The 19,727-nt window shown below is 45.6% G+C and overlaps 2 protein-coding genes and 1 pseudogene across 3 annotated transcripts; 2 read left to right on the forward strand and 1 right to left on the reverse strand.

The window, feature by feature from the left end:
* Nucleotides 1-3,651: 3,651 nt before the first annotated feature.
* LOC136494384 (acyl-[acyl-carrier-protein] desaturase 4, chloroplastic-like) lies at nt 3,652-5,454 on the forward strand. 2 transcript variants are annotated; one of them, XM_066490554.1, is made up of 3 exons: nt 3,652-3,791; nt 3,930-4,512; nt 4,603-5,454. In XM_066490554.1, the coding sequence occupies exons 1-3, from the start codon at nt 3,676-3,678 to the stop codon at nt 5,188-5,190; spliced, it is 1,287 nt and encodes a 428-aa protein (XP_066346651.1). In that variant the 5' UTR covers nt 3,652-3,675; the 3' UTR covers nt 5,191-5,454. The 2 variants fall into 2 exon arrangements, with proteins under 2 accessions (XP_066346651.1, XP_066346658.1); XM_066490561.1 differs by having other exon boundaries at nt 4,657-5,454.
* A 1,999-nt stretch (nt 5,455-7,453) lies between these two features.
* On the reverse strand, nt 7,454-9,439 carry LOC136494401 (F-box protein At5g39250-like). The gene is made up of 3 exons (XM_066490569.1): nt 9,285-9,439; nt 9,086-9,138; nt 7,454-8,268 (listed from the first exon to the last, which is right to left on the reverse strand). Exon 3 carries the CDS (start codon nt 8,209-8,211, stop codon nt 7,459-7,461), a length of 753 nt encoding a protein of 250 aa, XP_066346666.1. The 5' UTR covers nt 8,212-8,268; nt 9,086-9,138; nt 9,285-9,439; the 3' UTR covers nt 7,454-7,458.
* A 2,453-nt stretch (nt 9,440-11,892) lies between these two features.
* LOC136463805 (wall-associated receptor kinase 4-like) overlaps nt 11,893-19,727 on the forward strand; it is a 56,326-nt pseudogene continuing 48,491 nt past the window's right edge.

The following is a 19,727-nucleotide window of genomic DNA, read 5'->3' on the forward strand; positions in this document are numbered from 1 at the left end:
TTGAGCTTTTGGAACCTGAATACAATAAATCACTTCCCAACTCTTGCCATGACACTGAAGAATCAACACTCTGCTCTTCAATGGAAGACATACATCAGAGTATTTTCTGGAGAACTTCTGGTTATAGAGGGAAAGGGTTTTCAATGTTCGAAAGTCAAAACAGTTGAAGTTTTCCATCAAACTTAGCTTGTAAATTTCTTCAAGGAGTCTACGAAGCTAAGCAACCTGCTTGCTGAAGGACGTGCAATTGAAATGCAATATTAATATCAATCTAGAACCGAAAAAAGAGAAAAACATAACTCGCCATAGCTTGAGATCTTCCAGAAATGTTTGACTTCTTCACGACACACACATAGATGGGGATTTTAGAACAAATGGCTAGGAGTCTCTCTTTCAGTTTCTTCTTTTGCATATTATCAAGGCTGGTGCCTCGTGGGAGCATGTAACTCGGAATAGAATGTGCTTCATCGCCCTCTGAAGATGTCATTCCTCCTATGACCAAACAAAACAATGATGTCATGATCTTGTAGATATACATAGATGCTACTAGGTTTGATGACATCGTGACTCAACCTGATGAGTTGGATAGGGATCTTGATGAACTGATACTGATCCTACTCCTATCCCTTTGCTTCAATGCTTTCTTTTTAGTTTTTGGTGTTCTCATAGGAAGATTAGCATAGCTGCTTGAAATGTCAATGGGTTCTTCTCTCTTCCGTCCACCACTAATAGCATTTTTCGTGACAAAACATGGTGGTACTTTCTCGCAACCACTAGGATCAAATATCATAACCTTCATCCGAGACATCCCATCATACTTGAATACCAAGAAGTCCATCTTTTTCAAGTCATGGGCACTAAGAAATGACTTCCACCCAGATTGAAGCACTATTCTACCCATATTCTTTGCAACTTGAACATCAAAAGTATAACCGCCAAGTGATTCAAGAGTAATACTTCCTTCTATTTTGTCTCCGAAATGTTTAGCAAATTTACCCGGTATGACCTGCAACAACAAGATTAACGCAAAACAAAGTTCAGATGAGGTAAGGGAACTGTATAAATTCTGCATCGCTGTATTGCAAGTTGGTTGATACAATCACAGCTAATTATCTTTAAACAAGTGATGCACACCATCATATGATGAAACACAAAATTGATTCCTGATTGCTCTAAAATAAAATTGCTAATATAGTCTTGTAAGTGATGCTATTCCATTCATGGCTACCAACATAGATCTTTACATTGATCAGTAATCTTAGGGACAACATGCTAATATTAATTGGAAACACTACCACAGTCCATAGTATTGAATTAGTAACAAAAGTTAGGGTGCGTTTGAATAGCGGCCACAGCTCACCACAACTCTCGCGCCCAAGCTTCGGTGGCCATTTGGTTCGTCGCTGGACTTACGGTGTGCCGCAATGTAGCCACATCTCTCTAGTTCATTTGGTTGCCATAGGCTGCCAAAAGTCTAGCGCCCGAAACGGCCGCCGCGTTTTTCGTGCAGATGCAGCTTACTTCACTTCACTTCTTAGATGATAATGACCACATTCCAGTATTCCACAAGCTGAATAGCCGGAAACACGGTGTGCAAGAAAATTGCTCGCCAATCTTTTATGGAAATCACCAATCAATATCTTAAAGAAATGCTTGCCATGGTCATCTGTGTGACCATTCCGGTGGTAATTTGCATTCCTCTCCTTGCATCCCTTGGAAGGTTTTCTCATCTTGGTACCGTACCTGCATAAAAAAAACTTTGCTTTTTACCGTTTCTTTGTGCTATGACCTGTCCAATTTCCTCTAATCCTCCCCTTTTAAGTTTTAACAATTCGACATTCTATTCTTTAAGAAACTTAAATGCATTATAGAGGGAAAAACAAACTACATGAACGATCATCTCACACACAAAGAGAGAGATTAGAAAAAATGGAACTAACAAGGGGGACAGCTAGATTACGGAAGAAACAAAAGCACGAAACTCCAATGATGTATAGGTTAAAGGAATTTCCTCGACTATCTAAATAAAATAAATTGATAGAAATCACCAGAGGATAAGGAGAGCATATAGTGATTTGCGTAGAAATGTTTTCTACAGAAGAGGAGAAGAACAGGATAACCTTCCGCCCGTTCCTCTTTGGAGACAAAGACAAAGAATGGGAGAGCTTTTATTGGATATATATGATCTATATAGATGGAATGTGTCATTAACTGCTATTTCTCTCTTCTCTGGTGAAGCCACGCCATCACTAATATTTCAGCCATCCGATCTTAAGTAACTGTGTTGATCATGGCCATCCGTCCTCTCAATCCCACTAACACTCTGTTTAATTGCTTTTGCCGTACATGATAGAGATGACGTGGACATTTTTTTGTAATTAATAAGGAATGATATGGGTTTAGTGGGAATAATGTCATCTTGCATGAAAAGATAGAACATTTAGTGAGTGACTTAGTGAGAAATAACGTGGACATCTTGCATGAAGAGAAAAATTATCTAGTGAGGTTTAGTTTTATATAAGAGTATTATAGATACAGTACTCCACACCAAAGGAATGGGCACAAGCCTTATTAATGTTGCGTCCAGGTCCTGCCGCGCTGTGGGCCTTGGCGCGTCAGTGCCGCTCCAAGATCGGTGGCACGACAGACCTTGCCACGTCACCGGTCAGCGCCCCGGTCGTCGCCACGTCATCCCTCTCGTCGCGCCACCATACATGGCGCGGCACAGGCGTTTCGCCGCGCCAGGGAAATAGGCGGGGGCAAAAGTGTTAGTTTTGGGGGGGGGGGAATAAAACAATGTTAGATATAAAATTAGTTTACAAAAAGTGTTAAAAATAAAAAATTCTCCCTGGACAGCTCCTGGAGCCGTTTTTGCGCTTCTTCAACCAAACGGGGATAAACAGCTCCGCTTCGTGCTCGAAGTCACGGAATATGCGTTGAGAGAAGAGGAGAGAGAGAGAGGGGGTGGGAGTTGAAAAAACGTAGCTTCCACCGGCTCCGCTTGCTCCCATGGGCCCGGCGCAGGGCATCGAGCGGATTTGTCCTCACTAGGCCGTGCGGGCGCCACCGAGCATGGGGCCGCCAGGGTCACCGAAGAGCGAGCGCTCGGGGGCGAGAGCCAGTCCACCGATCGTGGGGAAGCTGTACGGGGCCGCCAGGGTCACCAAGGGGCGCCGCCGTGCGAGCACTCAGAAGCGAGGGCTACACCGCCGGGCGCGGGAACACCGGGCCCATCAAGCTCAAGGAAGATAGGGCTGCTGGTCGATGGGTGCCATCGGGCGCGAGCCATCGAGGCCGCCAAGCGTGGGGGCGGAGGTCCTTCAGCGGCCATACACGAGCGGCCAGGAGATGCCAAGAGGATGAGAGAAGAAACTGAAGAAGGGGGAGAGGAGAAAAAAATAAAGAAAATAATTGAAAGGGGTAGTATAGTCATTTTACCTTTTTCATATATCGTGAGGAGCCATTTACCAAAAGTCCTAGCAAAATAGCTTCCTTTTAATTCATCAGTGAACCTATTCTACAGAGGAGCTAGAGCCGGAGCCATTTTTGGACGGAGCTAGAGCTCTGCCAAGCCAAACAGGCCTACATGTGCATAGTATATATGGAGGTGCCAACGCAGGCATCTTCGGGCAATCCATCACACTTCGCCAAAAAAGCAGCAAGAGCTAGCTAGAAATGATGGCGTCGCAAGGGCTGGCAACATTGGTGACGGTGAAGCTTGGCTCCTTGAGCTGGAACAACTACTCGAGCGGAGGAGGAGCACTCAGGCTTCTATCCCCACCACAGCCCAGGTACTCCTATATAGGAGTATTGTTGCCATTGAAATTTAATTAGCTTGGTTGGCTACTGCCTACTGGTTAGGTTAACACGCAAACGAACTGAACGTACTGATCGATTTCTTGGCCGGGTGCAATGCGCGGCGCTGCTAGTGTGCACGCACTGCGTGCGTGCTCATCATCCAGCTGCAGCAGAGGCGTGGCAGGGAGATGGAGCGCGGGCGCCTCATCAGCTACCTCGGCTCCGGTCGACAGCAGCTCGGAGTTGGAGTGGCCGCCGGTGCCGCGGGAGCAGGTGGAGGCCATCCGGTCGCTCAACGGGTGGGTGGCGGAGAACATGCTCCCGCTGCTCACGCCCGTGGAGTCCGCCTGGCAGCCGCACGACTACCTGCCGCGCTCCGCGGCGGCCGGCTCGGAGGCCAACAAGGCGTTCACGGAGGAGCTGGCCGAGCTGCGGGCCGCCGCGGCGTGCCTTCCTGACGACGTGCTCGTGTGCCTGGTGGGCAACATGGTGACGGAGGAGGCGCTGCCCACGTACCAGAGCATGTTCAACCGCACCGAGGGCGGCGGCGACGACACGGGGGCCAGCGCCCTCCCCTGGGCGCGCTGGCTGCGCGGCTGGACCGCCGAGGAGAACCGCCACGGCGACCTCCTCAACCGCTACCTCTACCTCACTGGCCGCGTCGACATGCGCCAGGTGGAGGTCACCATCCACCACCTCCTCCGCAACGGCATGGTACGTATACGTGCGTGCGCGTGCATGTTCATGTGCAAAATTAAACTGATTAAACGACTGATTAATAACCACGCATTCAAAAAATTAAAGGAAATGCTGATGCCCAAAAGCCCCTACCACAGCCTCATCTACGCCTCGTTCCAGGAGCGCGCCACCTTCATCTCACACGGCCACACGGCGAGGCTCGCGGTGAAGCTCGGCGACCGCACGCTCTCCAAGATCTGCGGCGTGGTGGCCGCCGACGAGAGGCGGCACGAGGCCGCGTACACCAGGGCCAGCGCCGAGCTCTTCGACGTGGACCCGGACGGCATGGTGCGCGCGCTGGCCTACGTCATGCTCCGGAAGATCACCATGCCGGGCCTGCTCATGTCGGACGGCCTCGGCGACGGCGACGGCTGCGGCGACAGCCTGTTCGCGCGGTTCTCCGCGGTGGCGCAGCGCGCCGGCGTGTACACGGCGAGCGACTACGGCGACATGGTGGAGCACTTCGTGCGGCGGTGGCGGGTGGCGGACCTCGGGGGCCTGTCCGGCGAGGGCCGCCGCGCGCAGGAGTACGTGTGCGGGCTGGCGCCCAAGATCCGGCGGATGGAGGAGCTGGCGCACCGGAGGGCGGCCCTCCGGGAGCCCGGCATGGCCCGGTTCAGCTGGATCTTCAACAGGGCAGTAGTGGTGGGCTGAGCCTTTTCCTCAGGGAATAAACTCAGACTCTTCGTGGGCCGTGTGTTGTATCCGTGCTTGATTTCTTTTACCGATCGAGTATTGCTTTCATGAAGGTCATATAGACCGTTGTATGTATCTACTCTGCTGTGTTGCCGTCTACTTCCTCAGTTTGGAAATGTAAGTCTGTCTTTGTCTTTTTCCTTACTACGTGAAACTTCTCTGACTTCCTTCAAATTGGAAGAGGGACAAGAAAAAATAGAAGAGGAGAAAGAGAGGTGAATGAGCCGGCCGGCCTCTATCCATTGGTCCTAGTGTTCATGTACAAACTCTTTTGACCCTTAGGGCGCCGCTAAGATACTTATTATCTATCATAATAATACAAAGATGCGGAAATATTTTGCGTGATTGGGAAAAAAAAGGAACGGAGGGAGTATTATATTCTTCCCTACTACTATGTGAAATGGTTGAAGTTAACAACGAACAAAGACAATTACGTTTTCTTGTAGGCCGTGTAATGGCATGCTTGTAATTGTAAGATCATTTTTTTCTAAGAAATAGCCAAATAGGAGAGGAAGGACCCTACTGATATATTTTTATTTAAAAAAAGTAGTACTGCCAAAAATTACGCGTATGGTACATACAAAGAGAGAGAAAAAAGGAGCTGGACAAAAAAAAAGGTCATCCTGACATCCTTCAATCTTAATCAAACCCAGCCTGATCTCTTTTGCAAGTTCCGTTCAGAGAAACGCCCGTGGGTACAGTTATAGCGAGGTGAAGCCGACAAGAAGTGCATTCTCCAAGTTTGTCCAAGTGCTAAAGATGACGGCGATGCATTTTTTTTTCTTCCTTTGGATGGCCAATGCTAGAATTGAGTTTTGAATGGCATTTATTTGTTGCTTCATAAGTTTGTAGTAAGTGATCTTATTCTCTTAGTCATAAGAGATGAACTCGATTTTATTTTAATTATCTAAAAAATTCTATGTTTTCCCATATCCTCAAAAAAGTGAAGCTGCTTAGAGTGGATTTTTTTTTCTTATAATAACTTAAGAGTGGGTTTGGGCTCGTCTTTATGATGTGTGATGTGCGGGCCTAATTCTGGAACATCAACTCTATCCTGTAATAGCTGGTAACCCCAGCACCCTGTTTTTGGTCTCCATGAAGCTGGAAGAAGCCTTCTGTCCAAAAAAAAAGGTCTAAAGAGTAAAACTTTCATTAGCAAACAAAGTATTCTGATGGTGAATCCAGAATCATATATCTTAATGACAATATTGGCTTACTTGCTTCTATCTAGGCCGGTGATTGAATTTTCAAAACATTGACTTGTCGGAATTCCAAAACGAAATATATTTTAAATTCGATGGAGTATTTGAAAATATAGAGCCCCAAACGGTTTAGAACCAAAAGTCATTCCAGATGCCCTTTACATGGATTTTGATGGGAGAAGTCGAGCAGCACAGAAAATATCGGAAGCGTATGCGGCATTATTTCTTCCTAAGAGCTTATTTGGATGTTACATGTCTATCTCAATCCATGTGTGTTATGGTGGGTTGGTGGGTTATGTGTGAAGCAATTAGCACAGAAAATTGAGGTGGATACATTGACATCTAATCAAGCCCTAATTGTTTTAGATGGCATTTGAAGGATAGGAGTCCGTTTACCTATTTATATTGACAAAAGGAGAGCATGGAAGTGATGCATTCCGAACTCCTTGGATGTCGCCATGACAAGACACGCTGAGTCCTGACAGTGATCTTACACCTGCATTCTGTGTCTGTAGGTAAAGGAGATAACCCAAATAGGAGTATATTGTACTTAGGGATAAGACCGTGATTCCACATCATCGTCAAAACAGAAATAATATCTTTTTTTTCCATGAATAGAAACCTATATAACATCAGAAACCGAGGGTTCTGAGAAGGGCTATGTTCTTACTTCAGGCAATAGATAGCACTTTGTCGATATTTTTCTCAAATATTTTTAGTGAAATTTATCTTATATATAGCTGCCATGCTATTTTCAGACTTTACAAGAGTCTGACATAGGGACACTGGATATAGTAAATTTCACATTTTTTTTCAGAGTCAACACACAAAACTTACAATGAACAACTGCATAATCTGTGAAATCATATGACACCGTAAAAGAAACTAGTCACTGAATGCTATGTGAAGATGAGCGACAATTTCAGGAGAAAAAACCTGTGAAATAACTGTTACATGTGTCAAATCCCAGGGGGGGGGGGGGGGGGGGGGGGGGGGGGGGGGGGGGGGGGGGGGGGGGGGACTTCTATTTCCAATCAAGCATATCTAGAAGCCACAAGATTTCATTCTCTGACCTTGCCGCATCACAGAAATCTAGCTCAATACCAAACACCTCAATGACATTTGCTCCTTTGTACAGGAAAAGCAATGACATCCATGCCCGAATGTCGGATATGAATGGGTGTCTGGGTGAAAACCTGAGATACTCATAAGCCAGAGCACGTGATGCATTACTGTCAATGTAATCAAATGTTGACTTATTTATGATGCAAGCCATCTTGTTCGAATCCTTGCAGTGGGCAAGAACAGATATAGTGATGGTTGGCCCCATGGGAATTGACAACTTGGGCTCCACTTCAAGCATCAGGATGCAGTCTTGGGAATTCAAATGTGCTGCAAGTATATCTGGAATGCCACGGGGAGCGCACTGTAGGCCTGCTCGGAGGGTGGAGCCTGAAACTGCTTGAGAAAAGATGAGTGATCCTTCAAGCCACATATCAATATAGAAAACAATATCCTCGAATGTGAGTCTTGGTACAGGAAGGTTCTGCATCTCCCGTGGCTTGGAGAAGGTTAAATAAAGCTTTTTGTAGTTTGCGTCAGAAGGGGGCAGTTTGCAAATGGACGGCCACTTCCGTGAGCAAATGCATTTCCAGAAGTAATCATCCTTTGCGATTTCGTGCCATTGATGGCACACAAGCATGCAGAATACTAGATCTTTCCCATCCAATAATGGGAAAACAGACTTAAGAACTTCATCAGGAAATTCACTTGCCATTGCTATCCAAGAACTGAATGAAACTGAATGTCCTCTACACCTCCAGGAGGCAAGATTCTGGGGAAAGAAACAGAAGAAGCAATCAGACATGCCTCATTAAATTGTCAAAAGATACTAACTAATTCATGAGCACCAAAAAACAAGAGAAACATAGAAAGGCACTTCAGCAGTGCATGGAACAGCGGTTGCTGCTTTATATATGTAGTCCGGTAAGAATAGCATCCAAATTCCATGAAAAACAAGAATTTAGAGATGTAAGGTCAACCAGAAGTAATGGTTAATCACAATGGAGTCTTCCAACCGTGGTGGGTGGGGTGACTGAGGGGGGTTCAACTAGGGAATGCCTGAACCCCATCACCACAACTAGATGATAGGGACAGAGCACCAAATCAATATCCACTGACACAATGGAGGCATGGAGGTAGAAGTTCAACATCAAGGAAAAACTTGAAGTTATTAATATTGTTGAGGAATCATTCTCAGTATCACAAGATTATGCCCTTTTATAGAGTAAATAAATCAAATATTCAAAAATCACTTCATTTTCCCTTTTGGGTGTGTCGTTAATCAGCAGATTTACTCTGAAGCACAGACCCTGCCGAAGAACACAAGCTCTTCACAGTTTCACACATCTTGACCCCAGTCATTAATTTCTAATAAATCATCATTTAGTAAGCATGGTACCTTTGAAAATAAAAAAAGGGGAACGGTGCTTCAGAAAATGAGCATCACCATTCCCCTGAATTCATCAAACGAAACTATTGCATGGTGGGGAGACAAAAGTTAATTCAAACAAGACTCAAAGGTAGAGCAAGGGGTAGATTCACCAGTATGGTACAAATGTTGGATCCAGAATTCAGAAGATTTAACTTACAGATGATCCTCTATGTATGCAAAGTCTTCTCCAGGGGCGGACCTAGTAAAGCACTGTGCACCCAATAATTTGTGCAAAATAATCGAAGTTACTAGACATGTATTAGATCAGATCCGAATACAAATAGCCAAATAGCTTAAGTTAGGGTTCAGGTGCTCAGTTTCGCACAGCAGGAACGGAAAGAAAAGGGTGCGCATACCTGGTGGTGGTGGGTGCTCGTCGCCGGCGAAGGACGCGACGAAGGCTGGCGAAGGGACCATAAAAAAATCCGGGCACCTAGGCGTAGGGCGTCGGCGTCGGCGGTCGCCCAGTAGCCGCACGAGAGAGAGCGCGCACGCCGGATAGACGGCAGAAGAAGAGACTAAGCCCCTGTTTGGTTGGGCTTTTGGCTTTCGCTTTTGGCCCCAAAAGCCAAAAGCCCAACCAAAGGGGCTGTTTTTGGAGGGCGCTTTTTCAGAAGCAGCTGTTTTTCCGTAGTTCATTTTTGAAAGCTGGGTTAACCCTGTTTTTGGCTTTTGGCTTTCTGCTTTTCGAAATTGGTGGAATAAAAAGCTCTTCCATAGTTGTTTCAAGAGAGATAAAGATAAAAGGTATATTTTATACTTGTTGAACCAAACAGCTTTCAGCTTTTCTACAGCTCACAGCCCACAGCAGCTTTTCCACAGCTCACAGCTCACAGCAGCTTTTTCCCACAGCCACAGCTCAACCGAACAGGACCTAAATACAGTAGGCGGTAGCTACACGGATCCTGGTCCGGCCGGCGTAAATCAGGGCTGAAGTCCGAATGTTTTGTTCAATTTGACTGATAGACCCGATTAATTTATAGTATTTTGTTAGCTTGATGCGGCCATTGGGTGTTTAGATCTTTTGGAATGGCAAAACTTTTGCTCCTAATATTTTGCTGTAAAATTTGTGTCATTTAAACTTTTTGTATTTGGTGTTGAGATATATGGTAAAACTTTAGCCATGCGGATACAGCACGCGCTTCCAAGACATTTTTTTATTCAGTTTTGGGCCTCTTAGATCTCAAATACTAAAAGTTTTACAGCCCAAAATTTATTGTTTTTGTCTATGGTGTTTAAATCTATTTTGCCAAAAGATAGGATAAAATAACAAAAGTTTTAGTGAAAATGGGGAACTAAACATACCCTTCATTTATAGAAACATAATAAAATTGGTTTGGTCACCTCGTGATGATACGAGACTTCATACCAGATGCGGACATGGTCTTCACATCTAAGGCCTTGTTCGTTTCTCTTAATTTATTTTTTTAGTTTAATTTTTTAGTCAGAATAGTATTTTTCTCTCACAATAAATTAGCTGAAACAATATCTTAGTTTGTTTTTTCAGCGAAGCTGACTAGGTCTAAATCGGATAGGACACGGATGCGTGACCTCTGAACAGAGGATCATTCGTACTGGGTGTGGACTTGTGAGCAGGATCGAACATTTCAGTCTTTGGCGTAGAGATATATATACTCCACCGATCGTAATATAAGTGCACATCTCTAATGATGTTGGGACGAAACTGACACTAAGCCATGATTAGGAGAGCCCGCCCCGGCGTTGGCCTTGGTGGATGGGGTGGGCAAGCCCGTGGCGGCTACAGCTATAGCAAGGGTCGCGTCAGGCAGGGATGGGGGCAGGTGCGAGCGCACAAGACGATGGCAGGGGCGACAATGGTGGACGGGATCGAAGGCAAACGATAAAGAAAAAGGAACATGAAGACGAAAGAGGCTAACATACGAGCCTTGCTTAACGGTTGTCTAACAAACCTAAAATAGTGATACCTTAACGACTTAACGTCATTGAGATCCTTTTATTTGGAGGAATTAAAATCTACTTAATAAATTAGATCAATTGGTTTAGAATTTGAATCCAAAGTTCACATATAAGTCTATTTTAAATTTATAGGATGAGAGATGAAAATTGATTTTATAGATCATCAGTATATGTTTCTACTTTGCAACGTATAACACGCTCTTCAACTCGCTCCCTTAAGGTAGAAATGCAACACAGAAGTATCTCTCTCGTATAGTCAACAATAATATACAAATATAATCCACATACAACTATATTAGCTTAATTAATATGTATCTAAATTATGATAATTAAAATAAATTCAATTTCAATCGTCCAAACGAGGGCTTAGTGTTTTCGTCTCTAGTATGAACATAGAATAGGCTATGCTTTTGTTAAGGGGCCTAGGGCTTCCACTCCTCTTAAAAAGCCCGGTTCTGACTCCTCATATGATAGAAGAAACTTTTTTTTCTTCTCCAGTTCTTTAGTACAAAAGCGGCACCAACCCCTCCAGACTTCCTACAAGGAGTCGCAACAAGCCGCGTAAAGTCGTAGCAGACAGGGCTTCAATCTCAATCCTTTAATTAAATATAGAAATGAGATCATTTTATTATTTAGAAAGGTCGGATGAACCCGCTTTCATCTCTGTACTCCAACCAAATACACCCGTTCTAAAAAATGCAGACCAAATTTGTACAAAAAAATTAATAATATTTATTGTACTATGAGTATGTATCATTAGATTTATTATGAAACATAAATTTTATAATATTTTTATTTGATATCATAAATATTAATATTTTTATCTATATATTTAATTAAATTTTAGATACTTTATTCGACAATGCACTTAGAATTATTTTGGGGGGGGGGGGGGGGGGGGGGGGGTGCGGCGGTGGTAGTACACCATAAGAATACGCTTTTACTGGTTCATTCACAGGAAACGTGACTCAGGAATGCGCTTTTGAGCTAAACAGGAAGGACGAAGGAGCCCCTGCCCTGTCCGGCATGGTCCTCGTCCAATCGTCGCCGTCGTGGGCGTCTGGGCGACAACCGAGCACTCGCTTGAGTGGCCCGCGGCGGGAGCAGCTGCAGCGCGCCGGTCGGCACGCTCCCACGCCTCGACGGTGGGCACCAACGACGGCTTGCTGCTGCGGCGCGCTTCAACGGCCGCAGCAGCAAACTACGGTTTTCTCCAGAACTCTCCTAAGCCTCTGCTCTACCTGCGACTCTCTTGCTCCCATGGTAGAAATCCTCCCTCCGCCCATACAGAATCCACGCGGTGCGCGTGCACATGGCTTTTCTGTTTTCCCACAAGAGTCTTTCGATGGAATTCGATTGCATCTTCCTGTGTTCCATTTCTAGCTCCACCACATCGTTGAACAGTAGAAATCTAGGGATTGAAATTCACATTTGGTTTCCTTTCGAGATGTGTGGTGATAATGCTCTGTGGATCCTCAAAGCCCCAATTCACAAGTTAGAGTTGCTCATACGTCACCCCCAGTATGTAGTATGTACACGACCTGGATGAAGGCGTGCAGCACCTGCCCAGACTGGAATTGGAATATCAGATTACCATGGAGTAGTAGACACAATTGGGCATCGCATTCACACATGTTCTGTACACCTGTGTGGACGTGTTACCTGATCCAAGTCAATCAGTCCTGCCCAAGAAGTCCATCCATGAGAAGTTACCCGGTAAGGACCGACATGAGTCCCCCAAGTGTTCCTGCAAATGTCCACCACATAACCATTGATAGGCTATGCACTATAATACAGGGTGTTTTGTTGTCTCTCATCTTATGGGTTCAGCAAAGGGAAATGTAATGGCCACGATGCAGCTGCTGTTGGTGTGGAGTTTGGCATCTGCTGTCATGTTGGTGGCATCTGGAGCCGGTCCTCCCTCTCTTGCTACTCTTGCACACTGCCCCAAGACCTGTGGGGATGTGAGCATCTGGTACCCCTTCGGCATCGGGCCTGGCTGCTTCCGGCAGGGATTCGAGGTCACCTGCGATAGGACCACCATACCTTGGAAGCTCTTCTTGGGCAAGGGAAACACCACCACTCAGGTAACTGCCCTCTATCCTGCAGGAACTGTCCTTGCCTCTATTGTGTACACCATCACCATGGCACCAGGTGTTGGCACCTACAACTTGTCCTGGCAGTCTCCTGGGCGTAACCTCAACATCGAGTCTTACAATTACTTTGCGTTCCTTGGTTGCGGAATTGGGATCTACTTGTTCCACCCAGACACCGGTGACCTTGTAGGCCATTGCACAATCAAGTGTTCCTCCATGGAGGCCATGCTCATAGCAACACAAGGAGGGAGCTGCAATGACATGGGCTGCTGCACTGTCACGTTCCCGGTGCCGTTTCGAGGGTTCAGAGTGACCATCGTAAGCAACAACGATACAGTACCAGAACCCTTCCATGATATCACCGTCAAGGCTTTCTTAAGCTTCCGTCCATATAAGTTTAGTATTATGGATCTATTGTCTGATAAAATAAATGCAAGCATCGTTGCTGCTTCATCCGCATACCTCTCAACTGTCATCGCTGATGAACGCAACTGCAAACAAGCCCAGTTGGATAATAAAACACAGTATGCCTGTGGCAATAGTGATCGCATGGATGTAAAAAATGGAGGCTACTCTTGTGCTTGCTCTGGAAATTTTGATGGTGGCAACTGGCAACCCATACCTTCTTGATGATTGCAAACAAGGTATGCACACAACTCCTCTCTCACTCACTCTCCCCCCGGTGCTTCTTTTTGTCACTGATTATTATATTGTGACACACTTTTAGTCATATTTTGATTTTCTTAACTGGAGCAGAGTATAACCTAACCCCCAAGACAAACTGTTCTCGATCATGTGGAAACACATATATTCCTTTCCCTTTCGGGCTGGAGCCAGGCTGTTTTGCTAAAAGGAGATTTCAATTGAATTGTGCATCCAATCGCACTCTTATTGGAAGACCACCTGCAAAATATGAAGTGACAAATATTTCATTAGATGAAGGACTTGTATGTCAATAAGCTTTCAGAATCTTAAGACGCCAACGCAAATTATTTATCGATATACTATGGAGGTTCTGAGTACTTTGGCCAGCAACTAATTTATGGTCTGGAGAAATCTGACTTATCTGAAGAGTATGGTTCTTGGAGTTGGTCAGTAACCAATTTGACATGTGAAAGTGCAAAACGCGACAGAACTTATGCATGCATCAGCAAACAGTGAGTGCCTTGGTGTTACACATGGGACGATCTATATTGGTTATCGTTGCAAGTGCTCTCCTGGTTTTGAAGGAAACCCTTATGTTCAAAATGGATGTACAAGTGTGCATTCCTTAACCTATCCAATGCATGCATTTGATTGTGCAACAATAGGCATATTTGACAACAATTGCATGCTATCCATTGAATTTGACTGTATGCCATTTGCATATATATATTAATGAGGTGTGGTTGAGACAAAGCAATAGGACCATCATCAAAAGTGACATTTTATCCACTCCATTTTTACATTGTTTGGGATTCTGTTATCAGATATTGATGAGTGCTCGATACCAAACTATTGTAACGGGACATGCTATAACTTTCAAGGAAGCTATGGCTGTTGCCCCCAAGGTATGCATTTTGATCCAGTAAGAAGGCAGTGCACTTCTAGTAAGCGGCAAAGTGTTCTTTTGGGTATGTCACACTTTCCTTGCCATTTGATGTCTCTGCACTCCAGTTGTCAAAAATATAACTTCACAATTGTTGCAATTACTCAAGTAGGTATTGTTGTCGGAATTAGCAGTGGTTTTGGAGTCCTACTTCTTACATTGACTGCAATCGTATTAGTCAAAAGGTGGAAGATAGACACACCAAAGAAAATCCGAAGGGCATACTTCCGGAAAAACAAAGGCCTACTCTTGGAGCAGCTGATCTCTTCGAGTGAAAGTGTTACACATAACACAAGAATATTTTCCTTGGAAGAGTTAGAGAAAGCAACCAACAACTTTGACTCGACACGTATTATTGGACATGGAGGCCATGGCACAGTTTACAAGGGTATTTTATTGTAACACCTTTGGTATTACGATCTTGCTTAGTACTTAGATTAAGGCCAAAAAGAAATTAACAAAATAAGTTTTCAGGTGTTAAAAATTTTAAAACTCATAAGAAAGGATAATTAAATTGTAGATCTCATTTCTATGAGAAGAAAAGCGAACGTGATATTGCGAGTTGGTTCAATTAATGTGTAAACATGCTTATGAAATTATAATAAGAAAAATAGGATAAGTTGTTTTAGATGTTCGACATGAAAAACAGTTTCTATAAAAAAAATGTGACACGGCTTATAATTAGAAAGTGCCATTTTTGAAGAATTTTCATGTGCAAAATACTTAAAATAGTGCTTTAATATTTTGTTCCCACGAGTAGTACGAAGTATGGACTAGTTCATAACATGTTGTCTAGTTGAAATTGACAAGTTCCGACCTTTTAAAAATTCAATCAAAGGTGTTGATGGTTGTTTAGTTCAAGCGGCCTTTCTAAGTATGTAACAATAATCGACGATGCCATTTTGACATTTAAATTTCAATAAAAATGTTTAAGCAATTTTTATATGTTGGAGCACTTTTGGTTGTCCCAAGGTAAGCATAGTGTAGGTTATAATCGCGTTAGTTGTTGCGATACTCTCGCATAAATTGTTTGAACTTTGCTAAGAACGCGCTGCGAATTACAATCTGGTGCTCGTTCACGAACCAGCCTTCAGCGCTCGTTCACAGCCACTCATTTCACCTACCACAGCCTACTCTGTCCTTGCGTCCACTGCCGAGGGGAGCACATGGCTCTACTCCTGCCTACGTGAATGGTTGAGATGGCGACTAGAGGAGGGTGAATAGTCTTTTCTAAAACTTAATCGCGTCGGCTAACCGATACAAATGCGGAATTATAACTATCGGTCTAGCCAAGACTATACCCCTCTATCTATGTTCACTAGCACCTTGCAAAGATACTAATTATGCAACTAAGGTACCGGGCTAACTAGAGCTCTCCTAAACAATTCTAGAAGCAAGGTCACACAAACCTATGCCGCTAGTACTTTAAGCAACAAGGGAGCTCCTACACATGCTAGTAAGCAAAAGCACAAAGCTAACTAAGCTCACTAGCAATGCTCAATAACAAGGCGACCAATGCCAAATTAGAGAGCGCAATTACTTAGCTACACAAACTAAGTAATGTGACTAACAATGTTACACAAACCAAATTAGCTACGCAAGAGAGCTACTTCTATGCTATACAAGCATGAAGGTAAATAGCAAGCTATACAAGCTATCTAATTACAAGAGCAACAACACAAGCTTAATGTATATGAAAGTAAACGCAAGCTTGTGTAACGGGGATGCAAACCAACGGGAAGAACAAGGTTGACACGATGATTTTTCTCCTAAGGTTCACGTGTTTGCCAACACGCTAGTCCCCGTTGTGTCGACCGCTCACTTGGTGGTTCGGCGGCTAATTAGCATCATCCGCTAAGCCCGCACGTCGGGCGCCACAAGAACCTACCCCTTGAGTGAGGGTAGCTCAATGACACGCTTTACTAGAGTTGCTCTTCGCGGCTCCCGCGGGGCGAGCACAATGCCCCTCACAAGCACTTCTCCGGAGCGCCGCACAAGCTTCTTGCGCGCTTCGACGGAGACCACCACCAAGCCGTCTAGGAGGTGGCAACCTCCAAGAGTAACAAGCACCACCGGCTTGTAACTCGATCACCTAGTGCCACTCGATGCAACCTCACGATGCAATCGCACTAGAATCGCTCACTCACACAATCGAATGATCACTATCAAATATATGTGTGATGGAGGGCTCTCAAGCACTCACAAGCATGGACACTAAGTCCCCTTAGGTGCTCTGCACCAGCCATGGCCGAAGGCCACTTCTATTTATAGCCCCAAGGGCTAAACTAGCCGTTACCCCTTCACTGGGCAATGGTCGGGCCGACCGGACGCTCCGGTCGTGTTGACCGGATGCTGGACCTCAACGTCCGGTCGCCCGCAGACGGCCACGTGTCCTGGTTCCAACGATCACTTGACCTGACCGGACGCAGCAGCTTTCAACTGACCGGACGCTGAACCCCCAGCGTCCGGTCGTTTCCAGTAAGGTACCGACCTCGACCGGACGCGTCCGGTCACACTTGATCGGACGCAGCCAGCATCCGGTCACACTCCAGCTTCTGCGTCATCGTACATCAGCCTGACCGGACGCAGCCTGCCAGCGTCTGGTGCGTTTAGATCCAGCGTCCGGTCAGTTGACCGACGCCAGCATCTTTACGATCAACTCATTCTCACTTCTAGCTTCTTCACCCTTGCTCCAATGTGCCAACCACAAGAATTTGCATTCGGCGCAATAGAAAATAGGCATTCCATTTTCCCGAAAGCGCCGATCTCACCCCTGCAAACACCACCAAGTGTACACCACCATGTGTATGTGTGTTAGCTTTACACAATCATTTCCCAAAGGATGTTAGCCACTCAACTTGCCACGCCACTCGATCCTAGCGATAATGCAAAGTTAGATCACTCGAGTGACACTAGATGACCGATATGCAAACAAGTTTGCCCCTCTTGATAGTATGGCCATCTATCCTAAACCCGGTCATAAACTTCTCTACACACCTATGACCGGTGAAATGAAATCCCCTAGGTTATACCTTTGCCTTGCGCATTCCATTCCATCTCCTTCAATGTCGATGCAACACATGCATCAACACGATCAACAATGATATGATCCATTTCATATCATCACATGATCATATTGGTTCATCGATCTTGACTCTACTTGCTCTTCACCATTGCTATCGTCCATCGGCACCAAGTCTTGCTCAAGCTTCACCGTCACGCGGTCCATCACTCCAAAGCCTTCGACTTGCCCTTCACGCTTGCAACCGGTCCATCAAGCCAAGTCTTGTCTTGATCTTCTCCACCTTGATCACATGACTCAATGTCATGTCTCATGTGCATTTAAGCTCCTTCATCATCACATGTGTGAGCTTTGCAACATTTCTAAGCCATTTTCACCTTCATGGCATATGTTGCTCACACACATATACATGTGGACTGATCACCTGTGTATCTCATATAAACACAATTAGTCCACCTAGGTTGTCACTCAATTACCAAAACCAAACAAGGACCTTTCACTACGTCCTTGCCATGTTGCTTGTCTGTTGCTTCGCGCGCCATTAAGTCAAGGTCGAGCCGCTGCTGCCCTCGCACTCGCCCCTCTGCCCTATCTCTCGCGTGCTCTCCTTCCCTCTCCTTGTCTCTACCAAGCCGAGAGCACACCATCGCCACCGTAGAGCGCCATGGCCGCCGCCCCTGCGAGTGGCCAGGGCACTCTTGGTTGCGGCCGGTCGGGCCGCTACCGCCCACGCCTGCGGCCAAGACGGACACAGCTCCACGCCACCACAGTGGCCTCCGTGTTGCTCGTTCACTGTCGCCGTTGCGCCCCTGCCGGCCACCGGTGCTCGCGACTGGTCCATCTTGGGACGCCTCTAGCGAGGCCGCAACCATGCCGTAGCCCCTCCACCACCTCCTCGCCCTTCCCTGGCCTGTGTCACCCTCCTGTGGCCCTTGCCACGGCCACGCGGCTACCTCCTGTCGGCCCCCACGGCTGGTCCGCTGGGCGCCGTCTCCGTCGCTGTGGGAGCCCACTACGGGCGCGGGGAGGCCATCCGGGGCCCTCAGTGCCCCCAGCCGCGACCGCTGTGGTCGTCCAGGCCAAGATGGCCGGCCGATGTTTTCCCTCCCCTGCTCTCGTATGACGGGTGAAGAAGAGGGGGCTCGAGGTAAGGAGGAGTTTTTGGGGGTTTTCTTTAAATATACCAGAGAGGAGAAGTTTTGTATTTTTGTGTAGAACAATTTCTCATTACCAAGGGGTCCTTTCTGCATAAGTCATGGGGAGAGTGGAGGAGCCGGCTAGGCCTTGCATCCTGCTCGGTCGTGGGCCTCCGCCACCGTCGGGTCCATCGGCCGCGCCCCCCGCTTTGGCCGGCCTTGTGCCGCCCACGCCTGGGCCTCGTGTGCACGCTATGCGCCTGGGCCGCGCATCCTCATGGGCCACCGCGGCTACGGGCTGGCCGCGTAGCTCAGTGCCCGGAGGAAATTTCTTTTTCCTTTTTCTTATTTGCAGAAACTTCATAAATCCACCAAAAAGTGTAGAAAAATCACAAAAATGCTAAACCAATTTTGGTAGATTTCTAAAATCATGATCTATCTGATAGGGTATTTCGTTTGCATAGGTTGTATATGTTTTTAGGGTTACTCTAATTATTTTAACATACTTAATATGGTTAAGACATAAACTTGTAGGAATTTCCATGATAAATCAGTGATAGTGTTAGCTCTAAAAATTTTACAGTAGGTTTAAAGTGTTATCAGGTGTTCTCTGTAATTTTCGTATCCCAATAATAATTAGTTTACTAGAGTAGTTAATGTGCCCTAGTTTTGAGTATATTAAATCATTAATAAATAAAAAAGGGACTTGATTTGGTAAAAAGTAGTACTTGTTGATGAAAATGATGCTTTGTTTAGTGAAGTTAATACTTAGCTAATATATTAGTGATTAGAATTAGCTTGTTAGCTTGATTTGTGCACTCATATTTTAAGAAATGTTGTTGCATGTTGATTGATTGCGACATCTCTGCATTTGCATCAATACATATCATAATAGGAACGACGGTGGATCGATGGTATCAAACGGAGTAGCTAAAAAGGTGGTGCCAGGGATGAGGTCACAAAGATGGAATACTAACTTTTGGTTATATGTTATCTAGGCAAGGCCCGATGCATAACCC

This window comes from Miscanthus floridulus, chromosome 1 (assembly GCF_019320115.1).
Source record: "Miscanthus floridulus cultivar M001 chromosome 1, ASM1932011v1, whole genome shotgun sequence".
In the NCBI taxonomy this organism is placed as follows: Eukaryota; Viridiplantae; Streptophyta; class Magnoliopsida; order Poales; family Poaceae; genus Miscanthus; species Miscanthus floridulus.

Coding starts and splice junctions, on each gene's coding strand:
- LOC136494384 (XM_066490554.1), top strand. CDS start 3,676: ATGATGGCGTCGCAAGGGCTGGCAACATTGGTGACGGTGAAGCTTGGC. Junction 3,792..3,929: donor CTATCCCCACCACAGCCCAG/GTACTCCTATAT, acceptor CGGCGCTGCTAG/TGTGCACGCACTGCGTGCGT. Junction 4,513..4,602: donor ACCTCCTCCGCAACGGCATG/GTACGTATACGT, acceptor AAAAAATTAAAG/GAAATGCTGATGCCCAAAAG.
- LOC136494401 (XM_066490569.1), bottom strand. CDS start 8,211: ATGGCAAGTGAATTTCCTGATGAAGTTCTTAAGTCTGTTTTCCCATTA.